General features: G+C 44.4%; 1 protein-coding gene across 6 annotated transcripts; it reads left to right on the plus strand.

Annotated features, from left to right (window-relative positions):
• The first annotated feature begins 1,255 nt into the window (after window positions 1-1,255).
• On the plus strand, window positions 1,256-14,343 carry tecpr1b (tectonin beta-propeller repeat containing 1b). Of its 6 annotated transcripts, none has more exons than XM_019889834.1 (26): window positions 1,256-1,422; window positions 1,564-1,632; window positions 2,270-2,521; window positions 2,668-2,850; window positions 2,979-3,101; window positions 3,172-3,294; window positions 3,615-3,789; window positions 3,893-3,993; window positions 4,066-4,167; window positions 5,367-5,494; window positions 6,143-6,720; window positions 7,243-7,346; window positions 7,432-7,587; window positions 7,845-7,994; window positions 8,212-8,369; window positions 8,504-8,631; window positions 9,369-9,462; window positions 9,549-9,645; window positions 10,396-10,475; window positions 10,788-10,844; window positions 10,955-11,129; window positions 11,352-11,487; window positions 11,644-11,736; window positions 11,829-11,935; window positions 12,015-12,134; window positions 12,893-14,343. In XM_019889834.1, the coding sequence occupies exons 3-26, from the start codon at window positions 2,297-2,299 to the stop codon at window positions 13,031-13,033; spliced, it is 3,534 nt and encodes a 1,177-aa protein (XP_019745393.1). In that variant the 5' UTR covers window positions 1,256-1,422; window positions 1,564-1,632; window positions 2,270-2,296; the 3' UTR covers window positions 13,034-14,343. The 6 variants fall into 6 exon arrangements, with proteins under 6 accessions (XP_019745393.1, XP_019745392.1, XP_019745397.1 ...); XM_019889833.1 differs by having other exon boundaries at window positions 2,289-2,521; XM_019889838.1 differs by having other exon boundaries at window positions 2,289-2,521; window positions 9,372-9,462.
• Window positions 14,344-16,259: the final 1,916 nt, after the last annotated feature.

Here is a 16,259-nt window from a genome sequence, read left to right on the forward strand (position 1 = left end):
ATCAATCAACAAATCAATCAATCAAACTCTATTTATAGAGCACTTTTCATACGTCAAAATGCAACTCATAAAGTGATGTGCAGTTTAAAAAATTCAAAATTGCAACATTTATCATTCATTCATTTCATTTTCCGAACCGCTTTATCCTCACTCGGGTCGTGGGGGGTGCTGGAGCCTATCCCAGCTGTCTTCGGGCAGTAGGTGGGGGGGACACCCTGAACCGGTTGCCAGCCAATCGCAGGGCACACAGAGACGAACAACCATCCACGCCCACACTCACACCGAGGGACAATTTGGAGTGTTCAATCAGCTTGCCATGCGTGTTTTTGGAATGTGGGAGAAAACCGGAGTACCCGGAGAAAACGCACGCAGGCCTGGGGAGAACATGCAAACTCCACACAGGGAGGCCGGAGCTGGAATCGAACCCCATACCTCTGCACTGTGAAGTCGACGGGCTAACGACTGGACTACCGGGCCGCCATTACAACATTTAATTTATCTATATTTATTTTTTGAAAATTAGCCTTTGTTGTAAGCATTTAACCATCTTCTAATGATTTGAGTTCATGTTATACTTAATATAATTCCAATATTATGTCTTTATGCAAGTAACGCATTTATGTTTTTATACAAAACAGTGTTTTCACTTAATTTCCGCTTAGACTTGACCTTAATTTTCGATCATGATTCAACAATACCGCAATTCATGCAAGCGGGTCTTATCAAAAGACATACAGATATTTTGGCTGATTTCATTGCGCACACAAATTTAATGTTGTGAAACCCTAATGTCAGCGTGAGATTCAAAAAGGAAGGAGCTTCAGAAATTCCGACAACCATTGAAGAACACATTAAGGTGATGCACATTTGTGGGCGGGACTACGTTGAACCCGGTTGTGTATTTTATTTATTTATGTTTTTATTTCAAATAATGATTGAATAAATATGTATTATTACTTAATTGCCTAATTTCATTTACAGCAAACAATTTTACACCAGCCTACATTTTCAAATACAAAGTATATTATAGTGTATTAACTATGAAGTATCGTTGCTAATCATTATGGACACGTAAGATAGGTCTGGCTATTAGGTGTTGAGAAGAACGCGCCCTTCGTTTTAAATAATTAAAAACACTCATTCTTGGTATAAATTATTGAAATTTTGCACGTCAATCAAGCAGCAACAAACATCACGCGCTTCCGGGTTGGACCAATGAGGAAAGACAACAAGCCACACCCCCTTTGCGGTGTTTCAACCAATCAGTGCGCAGCTACCTCCATTTCCCGAGTTGTAAAACCAGCATTGAGCTTTCCGCTACTCTCCAATTAAAAGCCCGTTGTGTGAGGATGTCGGTGTGACTTCACTCTCTGGGACTCCGTGGGTCGCTTAATGGAATTGCAGAACCACATGTGTAACTAAGTAAGCGTTGTGGGTTTAAAAAGAACAGTGTTCAGAGGCTAAAAGCTAGTGGATATGTAAACAGCTGATAGACTAGTGTGCGGTAAAGGGGTCCACGGGTCCTTTTGCTAACATATGTCTGTCTTGCACAATGTTCCACAGGTATGCCGTATGCCATGACGCCTCCTTCCACATTTCCTTGACAACCACGTATCTGACACCGACATTCAGGTAGGCTATCTGCAACTGCGCGCATCCTTAATTAACAATATAATTGACGTCAACATAGCTCCCGTTTGTCTATTATAAGATTTTGAAAATTGTTTAGGCTTAAATAGCAATACAAAAAAAAAAAAAACAGAATGTCAATACGAAAAATAGTCCATAAAGGCCTGCTTGGAGTCAGGTATCAGTATCGGATTAGTAACAGTCATTAAAGCAAAGTTCCGGTCCGGCGTTTCAAAATAAAAGTAAAGACTATGTCTTTCAAAGTAAAATTTATCAGTAGGGCTGTTAGGAATCACTCACTGACCAAGAATAGTTAATTTCGACGAATAATTGTCAGACATTCAACTAAAAAATGATTAGGATTGCTTATGTGATTAGGTCAAATCACAAACTATGAGCCAAATAATTTGAATGGCATTTAAAACGCTTATAGATATCTTCAAAAATTGTAAAGCTTACCTCAAATCACACTGTCTTAATTTTGTAATGGCAACATGCAAAGCAAATGAGTTTGTTGTCTTCCTGACAACTTTAGTTTGTCCTGCTGCTATTTTGTGTCTGAACGATTCAATCAGATGGCAAGGCATATTCAACAACGCAAGCTTTTATTCTAAACTCAAGGCACCTCTTGTTCTACCAGTCCACTCTGTTTGTCTTAGGGAGCACCATGTCCGTCACACTGCTGTGGGCGGTAGATGTGTATGGGAGGGTGTACAGTGTTTCCACCGCTGGCCAGCATTGGGTGCGCACCGAAGACGCACTTTTGGAGCTCAAGCGCGTCACCGCCGGGAAAGGTCGCTGTTGGGGCATCGGCTGTGACCACCACGTATATCTCAACATGATACCCCATGAGATGCCCATCCGCTACAAAGAGGAGACCTATGAAAACCAGGTCGGCATGAGCTGACAGACTGACGTTCAAGGTTTCTCTTTATTCATCCACCAAAGGCAAAATTTGCCTTTGAGCAAGGGATTCCATCCATCCATATCTCATCCCATTAGTTGTTGACTAGAAACTTCTTTCATGTGTGATTTCAGCGGTGGAATCCTGTGGACGGCTTCACGGATACGCTGCTGCCCACCGACCGCTGGCCGTGGAGCGACGTGACTGGGATGAATCCTCAACCGCTCCATAGCTTCCAGTTGCCGTCCCGCAGCTGGGAGTGGGAGGGGGACTGGTATGTGGACCACAACTGTGGGGGAGAACCCAGTCAGACCGGGGTGAGAACACACAAGCTTCCTATTTAGCTGCATTAAGACTGGGGTGATGATTTCGAAACGACAGTCTGTCAGGAATACCGAAACAATCAGGTAGTGTTAAAACACTTTTTATACATGCTTTCCTATAGGGTTGGGAATATGCCGTCGACTTCCCCGCTAACTTCTCTCCCGACAAGAAGTGGAACTCTTGCGTGCGTCGTAGGCGCTGGATCCGCTACAGAAGATATACAGCACAAGGCACCTGGGCGAAGGTTTGGACTTTATTTGCAAGACACTCAATCCAGACCTGTACTACAACCGTTTAGAAAATGCTGCCCGCAGATCCCCTTGGACCATCCCAGGAAGCCCCCTCTACCTCTATGCGACATCAGCTGCGGCGGCTGGGAGATGAGTGACGAGTCTGGGAGGTATCCTTACCTTTGGGCTGTGTCTCAACAAGGACAGGTGAGAAAGGTTACAAAATTCTGTTGGTTTGCACGGGTGGTAACGGTAAAGAACAGACGTCAATTTTATTTCTACTTTGTTCAAAATTGCCTGATTATTATGATTAGTTTTAAAATATATTTTATGTATAGTTTTATATCAACTTCATTGACATTAATTGACAAAAGAAAGAAAATCCTACAAGGAGGCATCAGAGGCTGCAAATGTCGTTAGATCATTTGGTCACAAGGGGGCAGCATGACTTCAAATACTTGACGGCACAGAACTGTACATGGGATTTAAACAATTGGAATAGTCATCTGATGGTTATTTTGTTTCAGGTGTGGTTCAGGGAGGGCATCCACCCTCGGATCCCAGAGGGCACACGCTGGGACGAGGTCGAGGTGCCCAAGGAGGTGGTCCAGTTATCACTCGGTCCGAGAGACCTACTGTGGGCCGTTCTGTGGGATGGCAACCTGCTGGTCCGTACGGGCCTCAGCCTGGACAGTCCCACTGGTCAGCCGTCGCCTCCTTGTGATTTATTTTATTATTTTTTTTAATGGTACTGTACGTGAATTTCCATCGTGTAAGTGAAAGCCTCATTCTGGTCCTCCACCAGGCACATCGTGGCTGGAAGTAGAATCACCCGAGAAGGAGATGGAAACCCTCCACGTGTCTGTCGGAGTTAGCGTTGTGTGGGTGATCACGAAGGACTACAAGGCGAGTCACGCGGATGTCGTCAACGTGCCGCCGTAAAAACATCTCAATGTCCGTGTGGATGTGCGTTCGCAGGTGTGGTTCAGGCGGGGCGTCAATTCGCACAATCCCTGCGGGTCGGGATGGATCAGCATCGTCGGCGAGATGATGATGCTTGACGTGGGGCTCAACGACCAGGTGACTTGTTTCTTGCGTCATCACAGCTGCGGAGTCGGCATTCACTTCATTCAATGTTCGTCAAACATATTTCCACACTCGCTGCTCACAGTGTTGGGCACACCTGCATGATTTACTTTTATCGACTGCCGTGAACGGGTCATTAAAATGACAAAACCTCTTGTGAGTCAAGACGTGTGCACCATTTTATGTATACACTCTGCATAGCCATAGACTGTATTTTTGTTTGTTTCCAACTTATTTGTTGTTGTTTTTTTTTTTTGTCATGTTATATGTACATAGCACGCCTTTGTATACAAAACGTATACATTTAGCAACCTGGGTGACTCGCGCTTTATATATAAGTACCATTCCAATGTTCAACCTGTGCAGTGGTTCACAATATTTCATAGATTTCAGGAATTAAACCACTCCCTTGTTTTTGATGAGAATTTTGTCCTACTACCTGCTCTCTTTAAATGTCGGTCATGATAGTGGTACTTAGTGGGTGAAGTATTTTTAATTTTTTTTTTTTTTTAGCTGATAGTCGGTGTCAAAAATTTGAGAACCACTGTTCGACACTATGAAATAAGACTGGCTCGGCCCTCTTCTCGGATCCCTTGACATGATTAGCGAGAACGAGGCTGGGCTTGCTGCCGAGATGCTTTTACGCTGAGGACTTTGCTAGCGTTGCAAAGCCACATCTCGCTCCGCCTGCCTTCAGTCTCAGGATATCCCACCTCACCCCCACGGGTCCCTGTGGTTCCTGCGGCTGTCCGGTAACACGAGCGCAGGAGGCCTTTCCCGCACCAGCACCTCCAGGCCAGCCTTATATATATATATATATCCACCAGACTATATTCCCACCGGTCTGACCTATGGGACGCTCCCTAATTAGATCGTCATCATATCCCATATTTCATATTTCAGGGCTGCATTTAAAGGCGGAGCTTGTGTGAGCCCTGCGCCAGTGTTGCAATATAGTACCTTATAAAGTCACAGATGCTTCTTGTGTCTTGCTAGTGAGTTTGTTGAATACAGTACCGGAAGGCTTTTTTTTGTCATTTCTCTGCCTTGAATTTAAATATCCAGTGAAGCTTTTTTGTGTCAAAGCATTTTCATCAGTGTGTTATAAAACCCAGAGCCCACCGGAATTTAGGTTGCGGTGTAAATTCTAAATACAACAAGTTTTAAGACATTTTGTACTGTTTTGGTGTCAGGTTTGGGCTGTCGGTGAGGACCGCGGTCTGTATTTCCGAATTGGGGTGACGCCATCCGAACCAAGTGGGAATGGCTGGATCCCCGTTTCTGCCGAGTGGGGCAACAGTAAAGAGAATGTCCCACCCAGGTCTGTATGCATATTTAATGGAGACATTGAACATGGTACAATCAGTATTATTTTGATGAACATAAAATTCCAAGTGGATGGCGAGATGGACATGAAATGATGATTGAGTCCTCTCAACTTCGCCTAGCAACGTGGCCAATTTTTTTTTCACTGGCCTGTGGTGCGGTTATGGCCGAGCATGATGAATTCTGCCTAGTAACAAAGTGGCTCTTTTTTTATTCTCATGCCTGTGGAGCAGTTATGTTTTATCTTGATAAGGTCCACGCAACCGCGAGTCGGTCATTTTTCATTGGCCTCTGAAGGCTTGAGCACGAGAAACTCTTGCCTTGCAACAAGTGACTTATTGTCCACAGGCATTTAGGATTGAGTCCTATAAATTCGGGTGGAGCAACAAGTTTTTTATTTTTATTTTTTGGGACAATGAAGGCTTGAGCCCTCGCGAATCTGTCAAGGAACTTTTTTTTTTTCCCCTCCCCATCAGTCTTACTGTCACCACCAATTCTAGCCACGTTATCTTTCTATGAACAGTAGACTTTTTTTTTTTTTGGCAGGAAAAAAAACACTCTCTGGCACTCAAACAAATATTTATAAATCTGTGTACATTGCCTCCTTTTGTGCCCTCCCTGACTTATATTTTGTTCTCAAAAGGGGCGGCCTCAAGTCGAGTAGCCAGCTGAAAGAAGCCTCCCAAGGCTCAGTGCTGAGCTGCACCGACTCCGATTCAGAGTTAGGCCCGAGTGACCCATCAAACAGCACAAATGACACCCCAGTCCTGGAAGCAGCTGCCCCTTCGGTGGTCCCCTTAGGAGGAGCACCTATCGTCCCTGTAGATACTCAAGATGCTCCCACACCACCTAAATCCTTAATCCCCGCAAGCGACAGCTTCATCAACAGCCTGGTTTCGGACCGTGACAAAACCTCCACAAACCAACAGTCCGGCTTACAGATTGAGGAGGAGGGTCAGTTCTCCCCAGCGCAGATCCTCATGAGCCCAGAGGCCTCTGGACCCGGGGCCCCTTGGAGTAACGTGGACCTCGAAAGCGCGGAGGTGGCTCGAAGCACGCAAGCAGAAGGGCCTCACTTGCGCAATGGCAGCGCCCCTTACGGCATGGGTCTGGAGGGTGCACAAGGTGTCGGGGATGAGGACGGTCCCGTGTGGGCCTGGATCTCAGGAGGGGGGTGCAACGTGGACGCTGCTTCGCAAGTCAGCTGGCTCAGTGCTACAGGTACCAGGAAAACTTGTTTGGAATGACTGTGGTGTCTTGACTGACTTATTATTTTTTTCTGTGACTGTTACACTGCCCCCAAGTGGCCACGGGAGGCACAACCAAATGTTCAGTTAAAATGTAGCAAAAACATTTCTTAATTTCTTCACATTCTGTTTCATTAGGTCATTTTAAATCTTTTAATGAAGGCGAGTTTTGGTAGCTGAATAAAAAATTTTATAAGACCGTGTTTTGGAATCAATTAATCATCATATTTCTTAATTGTGATTTCATTACCAATCAAGAGTAATCGTGATCATAATTTTTCTTATTAATTGCCCAGTCCTACGATCTCAGTATGAAGTGACTTTTCAGGCGTCCTGTACATACAGTTATCAAACATGATCAGAATAGAAAAATGACGCTCAAAGCATGAACCACTTTATCATAAGCACTCACCTTTCATAAGTGTATATAAGTCCACTTTGTGTACCTTGTACTCAAATTTGTGCGTGTGTGTGCATGTGTGCGCACGTGTGCCAGGCCCACTGGTCAGCTCTTTGTCACTGACCCCAGTGCAGTCTTCAGTATGGAGCGATCAGCAGCACAGAGAAGAAATCAGCAAGAAACCTCTGGAAAGAAGCAATGTATGGCTATTTGTAATTTTTTTTTTTTTTTGCTCAGCCTACGTGTATACCGGTGTGTTACTCGGCGTGTGTATCCTTTCAACAGTCCATCTGGGTGCGTAAAGGCACGCTATGTTGGTGGAGGGACTGGAAGCCGCATCGGTGGGTGGACGTGGCCGTGGCTCTGGAGCAGTCCACCAAGTCAGACGGGGGGAAGGACAGCATCTTCTTCGTTTACTACACACGTTATGATGAGAAAAAGGTCAGTGTATAAAATATATATTTTCTTTTGTGGATCAACATATTCCATTTCGTCATGGGCAAGTTCCTCACAATGAAATGCAAGGGCAATTGAGTACGCGTAAAAATGTGATGCGGTGAGGTGAAGGGAAACCGTAACTGTGAGGTGGCCTCCAATGTAAATGAGTTTCACACCCCTGACCTGATTTTGACCTGGTGTCCCAAGACTTGAGTACTCCACTCCAAAGTCAACCCTCCCACTCACGCTCTATCTTGCAGTACCTTCACATCTTCATCAATGAAGTGACAGCACTGGTTCCAGTGTTGCGGGACAGCCACTATGCTTTTGCCGTGTACACGGGCCCCAGGACCAGACTGAGGAGTCCCCTGGTCCTGGCGGCCCAAACTGAAAAGGACATGAAAGACTGGGTAAGCCTTGAAGCTGCAGTGTTCGCCGGGTATCGTGACTGGCGCGATTCGCGAAAATTTGTGAGGAATCAGTCCCCTCCTCCCCCTTCCGACCCTTACAAAACAAAATACAAGATGATAAATCATGACATGAAGCTCACTTCAGTTCCACTTAGTTCATTGTCAACCTACGGAATGTTGATTTATGTCATGGTGACGTATTGTTTCTTTGATCCAGCTGAACTTGTTGTCGGATGTTTGCTGCGAGTGCCGCGGAATCGCAACTCCGCCGTCCAGGCAGGCCTTGTGGTCCACAACGTCCAAAGGGGACATTTTTGTCCACGAGCCGTCCTTTTCCCTGGAGGCGCCCGCTCACACGCTGTCATGTGACCTCATGTGAGACCGACAACATCACCGCTTTTCAAAAAATTCTGCTTCGGTTAACGCTAACAGACTAACGCGTTTCTTCCCTATTGCCATGCCGCTCTTAACGCACTAACCCTCGTCGCCTCCACTGTGTGGCACTGCAGGTTCTGGCGGCAGGTGCCCGGCCACCTTCGCTGTGTAGAGTCTAACAGTCTGGGGCTGGTGTGGGGCATCGGGTGGGATGGCACGGCCTGGGTGTACAGTGGGGGCTCCGGACGGCAGGCTAACTCTGGTAAAAACACTATGCGGCACACTGTCTTGTAATATTTACGCAAAGTGTGCGGCACGCAGTCTTGTAATATTTTTTTTACATGGATGACATTAGGAGTAAGTCGTATCACTCCAAAAAATGCAACATGAATAGAAAATAAAACAACATAAGAATGGCTAGCTAATAAAAATAAAAGATTGTTTGTTTATTAACTAGGTGGCCCGTTGATCGAGTGGTTAGCGCGTTGACCTCACAGTGCAGAGGTTCAATTCCAGCTCCGGCCTCCCCGTGTGGAGTTTTTGTGTTCTCCCCGGGCCCGTGTGGGTTTTCTCCGGGTACTCCGGTTTCCTCCCACATTCTAAAAACGCATGGCAGGCTGATTGAACATTCTAAATTGTCCCTAGGTGTGAGTGTGAGCGCAAATGGTGGTCTCTGTGTGCCCTGCGATTGGCTGGCAACCGGTTCAGGGTGTCCCCCGCCTACTGCCCGAAGACAGCTGGCATAGTCTACAGCACCCTACACGACCCTTGTGAGGATAAAGCGGATCGGAAAATGGATGGATGGATGTTTAACTGGATTTACAAATGACGTAGCCTGTCTGTCCATTTTAAAAGGCAGTAAAAAAAAAAATCCTTGAATTCTTGAAAAATGTTGCCCTCACTCGACAAGTTACTAATAACTAGTCGCTTTGTTGCGTGAAAACAACTCGCTTACGGGCAATGAACGTTTTATTTTTTTATTTTTTGCTCCGATGGCAGCAGATGCAGGCCACGCGTACCAGCAGACTGACGTCAGGAGCGTGCACGTGTATGAAAATCAAAGATGGAACCCCGTGACAGGCTACACGGACAGGTAGGAGCATGACAAACTAAACAAACGTGACCCATTTAGCCTGATTGTATTTTTTTTTTGTTTGTTTGTTTTTGTTTTTCTGCCAGAGGACTTCCCACTGACCGCCCCATGTGGAGTGATGAGAGCGGACTGAGGGAGTGCACCAAAGGCAACACACAGCCGCCCTCCCCTCAATGGGCATGGGTAAGAGGGGATTCTCTCTAAATGTCAATTTTATATTTAATATTGAGCAGTAATTCAATCTGATGGACTAACTGTTTCGGCTTACCCTGTGTCTCGGTCTAGTATGTCTTTTCCACCCTAATAGCAGTTATGATTGAGCCATATAAACTCTGCCTAGCAATGTGTGTTTTTTTTGTTTGTTTTTTTGTAACCATGGGAAAGTTGTTTGACTCTTAGCAACAATTCGCCATGTTTAGGCGAACCGTATAAAATCCAACAATTAAAAAAATATATATATATATATGCTTAAACAGTGGGACAGCTATGATTCATCCTCACAATTCTGCCGATCAACTAGTAGTCCTTTTTTTATAGGCCGATGATTCAGGTTTGAGGCCTTTGAACTCTGCCTAGCAGCATGCGGCCATTTTCTAGATTGTGTTCGATTAGCAATTCTGAATGAGCCTGGTAGACTCTGCCCAGCAACATATTTTTTTATTGGCCTATGGGGCAATTATTTTTATTGAGCCTTATAAATCATGGCTAGGAACAAGTGGCCATTTTTTTTCACTGCTCTATGGTCTAGTTATGATTAAGTCTGGTTACTCTGCCTAGCAACAAGTGGCGCATGAACCTGATTTTGCAGTCATATTGTCGCCAGCATTTTTCCATTTCAAAACATCGCTTGGCGCCATTTAAATTGGGACATTTTATGCTTGAAATGTGTTGATCGATCGTCCACCTTTCAAGTGTTGCCCCACTTTGTTCCAGGTGTCCGAGTGGGCTGTGGACCACAGTGTTCCCGGTGGGACGGACAAGGAGGGATGGCAGTATGCTGCCGACTTTCCCGTGTACGTAGCTATTATTGCCTCAGTCTCAGAATGTGCATCCTGTTAGACATTAATTAGTCGTCTCACTTACAAAATGTGAATCCAGATGTTTATTTGCTGTCAAAGTCTGCTCAGACTGGGTCCAAATGGGGCAATGACCCACTACATCGAATTGATCGAAGCCGAAATTGAGAAAACGTATTGCGGGTTGCACTCCGCAGCTACTTTTTGCCGTGATTACTGCCACCTACAGGACTGGAGTTGAACAGTCACTCAAAAATGTTTCTAGGAAACCAGTAAATTGATTAAAATATTTTTCTATATTTCTTGTAGAACATTTCATGGCCACAAAACACTGAAGGATTTTGTTCGGCGAAGGCGTTGGACAAGGTAACTGTGCCCGGCTCCACACACACACACACACACACACACACACACACACACACTTTGCTGTTTTGTAGATCCCAAACTATATGCAAACATTTTGGTTGTGTGTCCAGAAAGTGTAAGATCACACTGAGGGGTCCGTGGCAGCCGGTCCCGCCCATCCCCTTGAGCGACATCTCCCTGATGTCGTGCCTGGCCCACAGCAGCATGGAGCAGGTCCCCCTTTGGGCCCTCAGCGACAAGGGGGACGTGCTGTGCCGGCTGGGTGTCACCCCACAAAACCCAGCGGTGAGCACGTGTCCACTTTGTTTGCGCAATGTTCCCGCGCTATTCACAGGGGATGAGGACAGAGCCCTGCCAAGAATTATGAACAGGGTTAATATTGCCCAGAGATAGCGGCAAAGCTAACTTCAACATAGTTCCTTAGCACGGTGCACTTGTAACAGTGGTGTCTCAAGATTGTCATTTTCTTTTTTTTTTTAATTCCTTGGTGCCTTCGACTTATTCCAGGGCAGCTCATGGCTTCATGTCGGCACCGACCAGCCCTTCAAGTCCATCTCCATCGGCGGAGCCAGCCAGGTGTGGGCCATCGCCAAGGATGGAGCCGTCTTCTACAGGGGCTCCGTGTCCCCACAAAACCCTGCAGGTCAACCTCCAAAAATGACTCATTTGAATATGTTTGAATAGTACTCTACTTGCACCAACTTTCAGAACAAAGATGTTCTGTTTTCAGGCCCACTGTGGGGGGGGAAAAAAAAATCAATTATGATTATATTGAAATTAGTTGTGCTGCCCCCCACAGGAGAATGCTGGTACCACATCCCCTCTCCATCCCGCCAGACCTTGAGACAATTGTCCGTGGGCCGTACGTCCGTGTTTGCAGTGGATGAAAACGGTAAGTACCAATCGGAATAATGTGAATTTCAAGACTTAAAAAAAATATATCAAAACGCTAAGAATAACATCCGTCCCGACGGATGAACGCAGGGAATTTGTGGTACAGACAAGGCCTGACCCCGAGCTACCCCCAAGGCTCTGCTTGGGAGGTCATCTCCAATAATGCCACCAAAGTCTCGGTGGGACCACTGGACCAGGCCAGTACTACTGCACTCATCATTGCTGCTGGAAATGCGTGCCACGTCCTGAGCATTTTGTTTTTTTTTTTTTTTTTAGGTATGGATGATAGCAGACGGAATGGCAGGCTTCCCCGCAGAGACTCCAGGGACCGTTTGTCACAGGCTGGGGGTGGGACCCATGCAGCCGAAAGGTCAACTGTGGGACTACGGCATTGGGGTGAGTCATTACGTCGCGCGTCTCCCAGCCAGAAGTGCTGTGAGACATCCAAAGGTGTGCTCCCGGAAAGGATGCTGTTTGCCTTTTGTGGATGTATATGGACTTTGCTCCATATTAGTGCTCAGAATCAACTCCTTCACATTCTGACTAATCTTTCAAGGCTCACAGAATATTGTGTTTTCAGGTTACACTCGTTTTTTTCAACCACATTCCATGTTTTGGTTCTCAGCAGTACAACATGGGCTCGTTTCACCCATTTTGAACCAAAAAGCTTTTTTTGATGCAAGTAATTTTTGCCTCAAACATCTGAACAGGCCTTTACTTCAATAAAATACCAACAGCAACGATTAAAATGTGATTTTTTAAAAAATTTTTGATGGCAAAATAATGCATTTACAATGAAACGCCAGTGTAACTATTTTGCATTTGGCAAACTTTACAATTTTACAATTATGTCATTTTACAGTAGGAGTAGTAGTAGTAGTACAAGTGTGTGCATGTGTGTGTATGTACAATATGTACATGATATCATTGCTTTGATTTCAATACTTAAATCATCTCCACGTCATCTTTTCCGTCTTTTGTGACACTTTGTAGTCTATTTAACTTGACCAACACTTTGGTTCACAATCTGCTTCTAACATTTTTGATACACTGTGATGTCATCCAAAAGAGACTCATTGCTGCTTCCTGTAGTTAGTTTTTTTTTTTAACTTTCCCAGATTAATGATTAAACCAGAGTTTTCCGCCTCTCCCAGGGAGGATGGGAGCACATCAGCGTGCGGGCCAACTCGGTGGAGGCCCCCCGCACGCAACACCCGCTGTCCACTGCACCACCGCCGCCGTCGCCACGGAGGCCGCTCCCCCCGCGGGCCAACGGGGCCGCCGTGGGTGTGTAAATGCGTCCTTCTCTCCCTCCCTCTTCTTCCTCTCGTTTGTGCCTGGATCCACTTTGAGAACATAAGCGCCACAAACACAAATGCACAATCATCATCATCTTCTGTGTTGGGAATCACTCGCGAGCCACTAGTGAGTCGGCCATTTGTCGGCCCTCGATATGCCGCACATGCATCTTGAATTGCAGTTGAACAATGATGGTGACTAGAAAAGCACTATATCCCATGATGCATTGCGCTGAAATGATGTCCCACTTAAGGTCCATGTACTAGTATGCTATTTGTCCTCACTTATAAGTCAATTCAGTGGAAAAGTAGACCTCGACCCCTGGTAGAGTGACTCTGACTTGGCGTTCACGTTTTTCTTAAACTACGCTACTGTCACTTTTGTGTAACACTAGTAGTCTACTAGTAACACTAGTAGTGCTAGTAGTTTTGCCTCACTCGTAACATAATTGCCCTAATGTTATACCTGCCTGTATAAGTTGTTTTGTGCCGAAATATTAGTCAGTAGTGGAAATAAAAATCTTAGCCCTAAGAGTCTACTTGTGTGCTGAATTTTCTTAGTAGTGAGGAGAAAGAGCTACTGGGCAACCTTGGCATACTAGTAGACTTTTACATGCCACTAAATGAGGTAAAACTGTGCACTAGTTGACAACTATGTGCTACTAGTACTGCCATTGACATGATATAGTTCTGCTAGTTAACCTCTAGCAGTTCACTAGCTGTACTAGTTGAGTGCAGCTCGTCAAGTTGGCAGAGTGCCCAACCCCCACCCGACCCCCCCAGTTGTTCTACTAGTGCGCTTTATTATGTCCGAGGACAAAGAGCGTATTAGTACACAGACCTTAAACTGGACATCAAAAATATTGAATCAATGCTCAAACTGTTTTGAAACTGTTTGATGATTTAATATTCTTGATGGTTCTTGTACTAGTGGAAACATGTTTTACTAGCAAGTACGATGAAGTCATTCAGGAATGAGTGAATGATTCCAAAACATGTATTTGGATGACGAAGCGAAGGGGGGAGCGATTTGGGGGAATGATCCAAACTATTTTGCATGTTAGCGTCTTTTTCTGCATTTTTGACAGCGGCTTGAATTCAAATGCAAAAAAAAAAAAAAAATCCTGTCAGCATTGATCAGGGTAAGGGCTAAGAGAAACAAAACATCCCAAACGGTCTTTTCGGTTGATTGTCTTGGTGTCTTGCCATTTATCATGCATGTTATTTATTTTATTATTATTTATGTATGTGCTTGTCTGATGTGCTTTTTGGACCTGTTTGTAACACTTTTGTGGTGCCCCCCCAAGGAAAAAAAAGTCATAAAGTGACATGATGAGAGTGTATATACGGAGGAATGATGGGATGGACCTACCTTCCTGAACTGTGCAATAATAATTCTAATAATTCTATGAAGATCTTCCTGTTAGCATCAAATGCTTCAAAGACGTGGGTGCGTTATTTGAGAGAATATCAAATAAAAAGGACTAAACAAAAGCTGTTGTGTATGTTTTATTTATTTATTTTTTTTTTGATACTTGATACTCACACGGCGCAAGTCGCATTTTCACCATTCTCGTGGCGACGAAATCGGTTAGTCACTTGAAAACAATGGAAATGTACTGGGAATGTGTTGTTGGCAGTGCTGCCACCTAGTGGTGGTTTTATGATATTGCTGAACTGATAGCTTGGTTCAAATGACTGACCTGAAAACAGTCATTGCTGTATACTGAAAGCCGCACATGGAGTCTGGAGGTTTTGGGTATAGTAAGCCGTTTTTTGCCGAAAAAAACGACCACGTATTGGAAGGCATTTTTTTCGAAAAAAATGACCATGTATATCAAGGCGTTTTTTTCCGAAAAAAAACCCATCATGTATTGTAAGGCGTTTTTAGCCCCCAAAAAACGACCATGTGTAGTCAGGTGTTTTTAGCCCAAAAAAAACGACCATGTATGTAAGGCGTTTTGAGCCCCAAATAAACGACCATGTATAGTAAGGCGTTTTTAGCCCCCCCCCAAAAAACGACCATGTATTGAAAGGCGTTTTTAGCCGAAAAGAACGACCATGTATGGAAGGCGTATTGAGCCCCAAATAAACGACCATGTACAGTAAGGCGTTTTTAGCCGAAAAAACGACCATGTATAGTAAGGCGTTTTTAACCCGCAAAAACGGCCATGTATGATCAGGCGTTTTTAGCCCCAAAAAAACGGACAATGTTTTGTAAGGCGTTTTTAGCCCCCAAAAAATGACCATGTATAGTAAGGCGTTTTTAGCCCCAAAAAAACGACCATGTATAGTAAGGCGTTTTCAGCCCCCAAAAAATGACCGTGTAGAGTGAAGTGTTTTTAACCGAAAAAACAACCATGTATATATAGTAAGGTGTTTTTAACCACAAAAAACCGACCATGTATCGTAAGGTGTTTTTAAACAAAAAAACGATCATGTATAGTAAGGCGTTTTTTGCCGAAAAAAACGACCATGTATAATCAGGCGTTTTTGGCCGAAAAAAACGACCATGTATAGTAAGGCGTTTTTAGGCGAAAAAAAAAGACCATGTATAGTCAGGCGTTTTTAGCCAAAAAAAACGACCATGTATAGTAAGACGTTTTTGGCCCCAAGGAACGACCACGTATAGTAAGGTGTTTTTAAACAAAAAAAACGACCATTATTAGTAAGGCGTTTTAACCCGAAAAAAACGACCATGTATAGTAAGACATTTTTGGCCCAAAGAAACGACCACGTATAGTAAGGCGTTTTTGGCTGAAAAAAACGACCATGTATAGTAAGCCGTTTTTAGCCAAAAATAACGACAATGTCTCGTAGGTGTTTGGGGCCAATAAAAAACGACCATGTATAGTAAGACGTTTTTGGCCCCAAGGAACGACCACGTATAGTAAGGTGTTTTTAACCACAAAAAACCGACCATGTAGAGTAAGGTGTTTTTAAACAAAAAAACGACCATTTATAGTAAGGCGTTTTTTTAGCCCAAAAAAACGACCATTTATAGTAAGGCGTTTTTAGCCGAAAAAAACGACTATGTATAGTAAGACGTTTTTGGCCCCAAGGAACGACCACGTATAGTAAGGCGTTTTGGGCCCAAAAAAACGACCATGTATCGTAAGGCATTTTTAGCCGAAAAAAACGACCATTATTAGTAAGGCGTTTTAACCCGAAAAAAAAGACCATATATCGTAAGGCGTTTTTGGCCGAAAACAACAACCATATA

The sequence above is a fragment of the Hippocampus comes genome, unplaced genomic scaffold (assembly GCF_001891065.2).
Source record: "Hippocampus comes isolate QL1 unplaced genomic scaffold, H_comes_QL1_v1.1 scaffold326, whole genome shotgun sequence".
Taxonomy (NCBI): domain Eukaryota; kingdom Metazoa; phylum Chordata; class Actinopteri; order Syngnathiformes; family Syngnathidae; genus Hippocampus; species Hippocampus comes.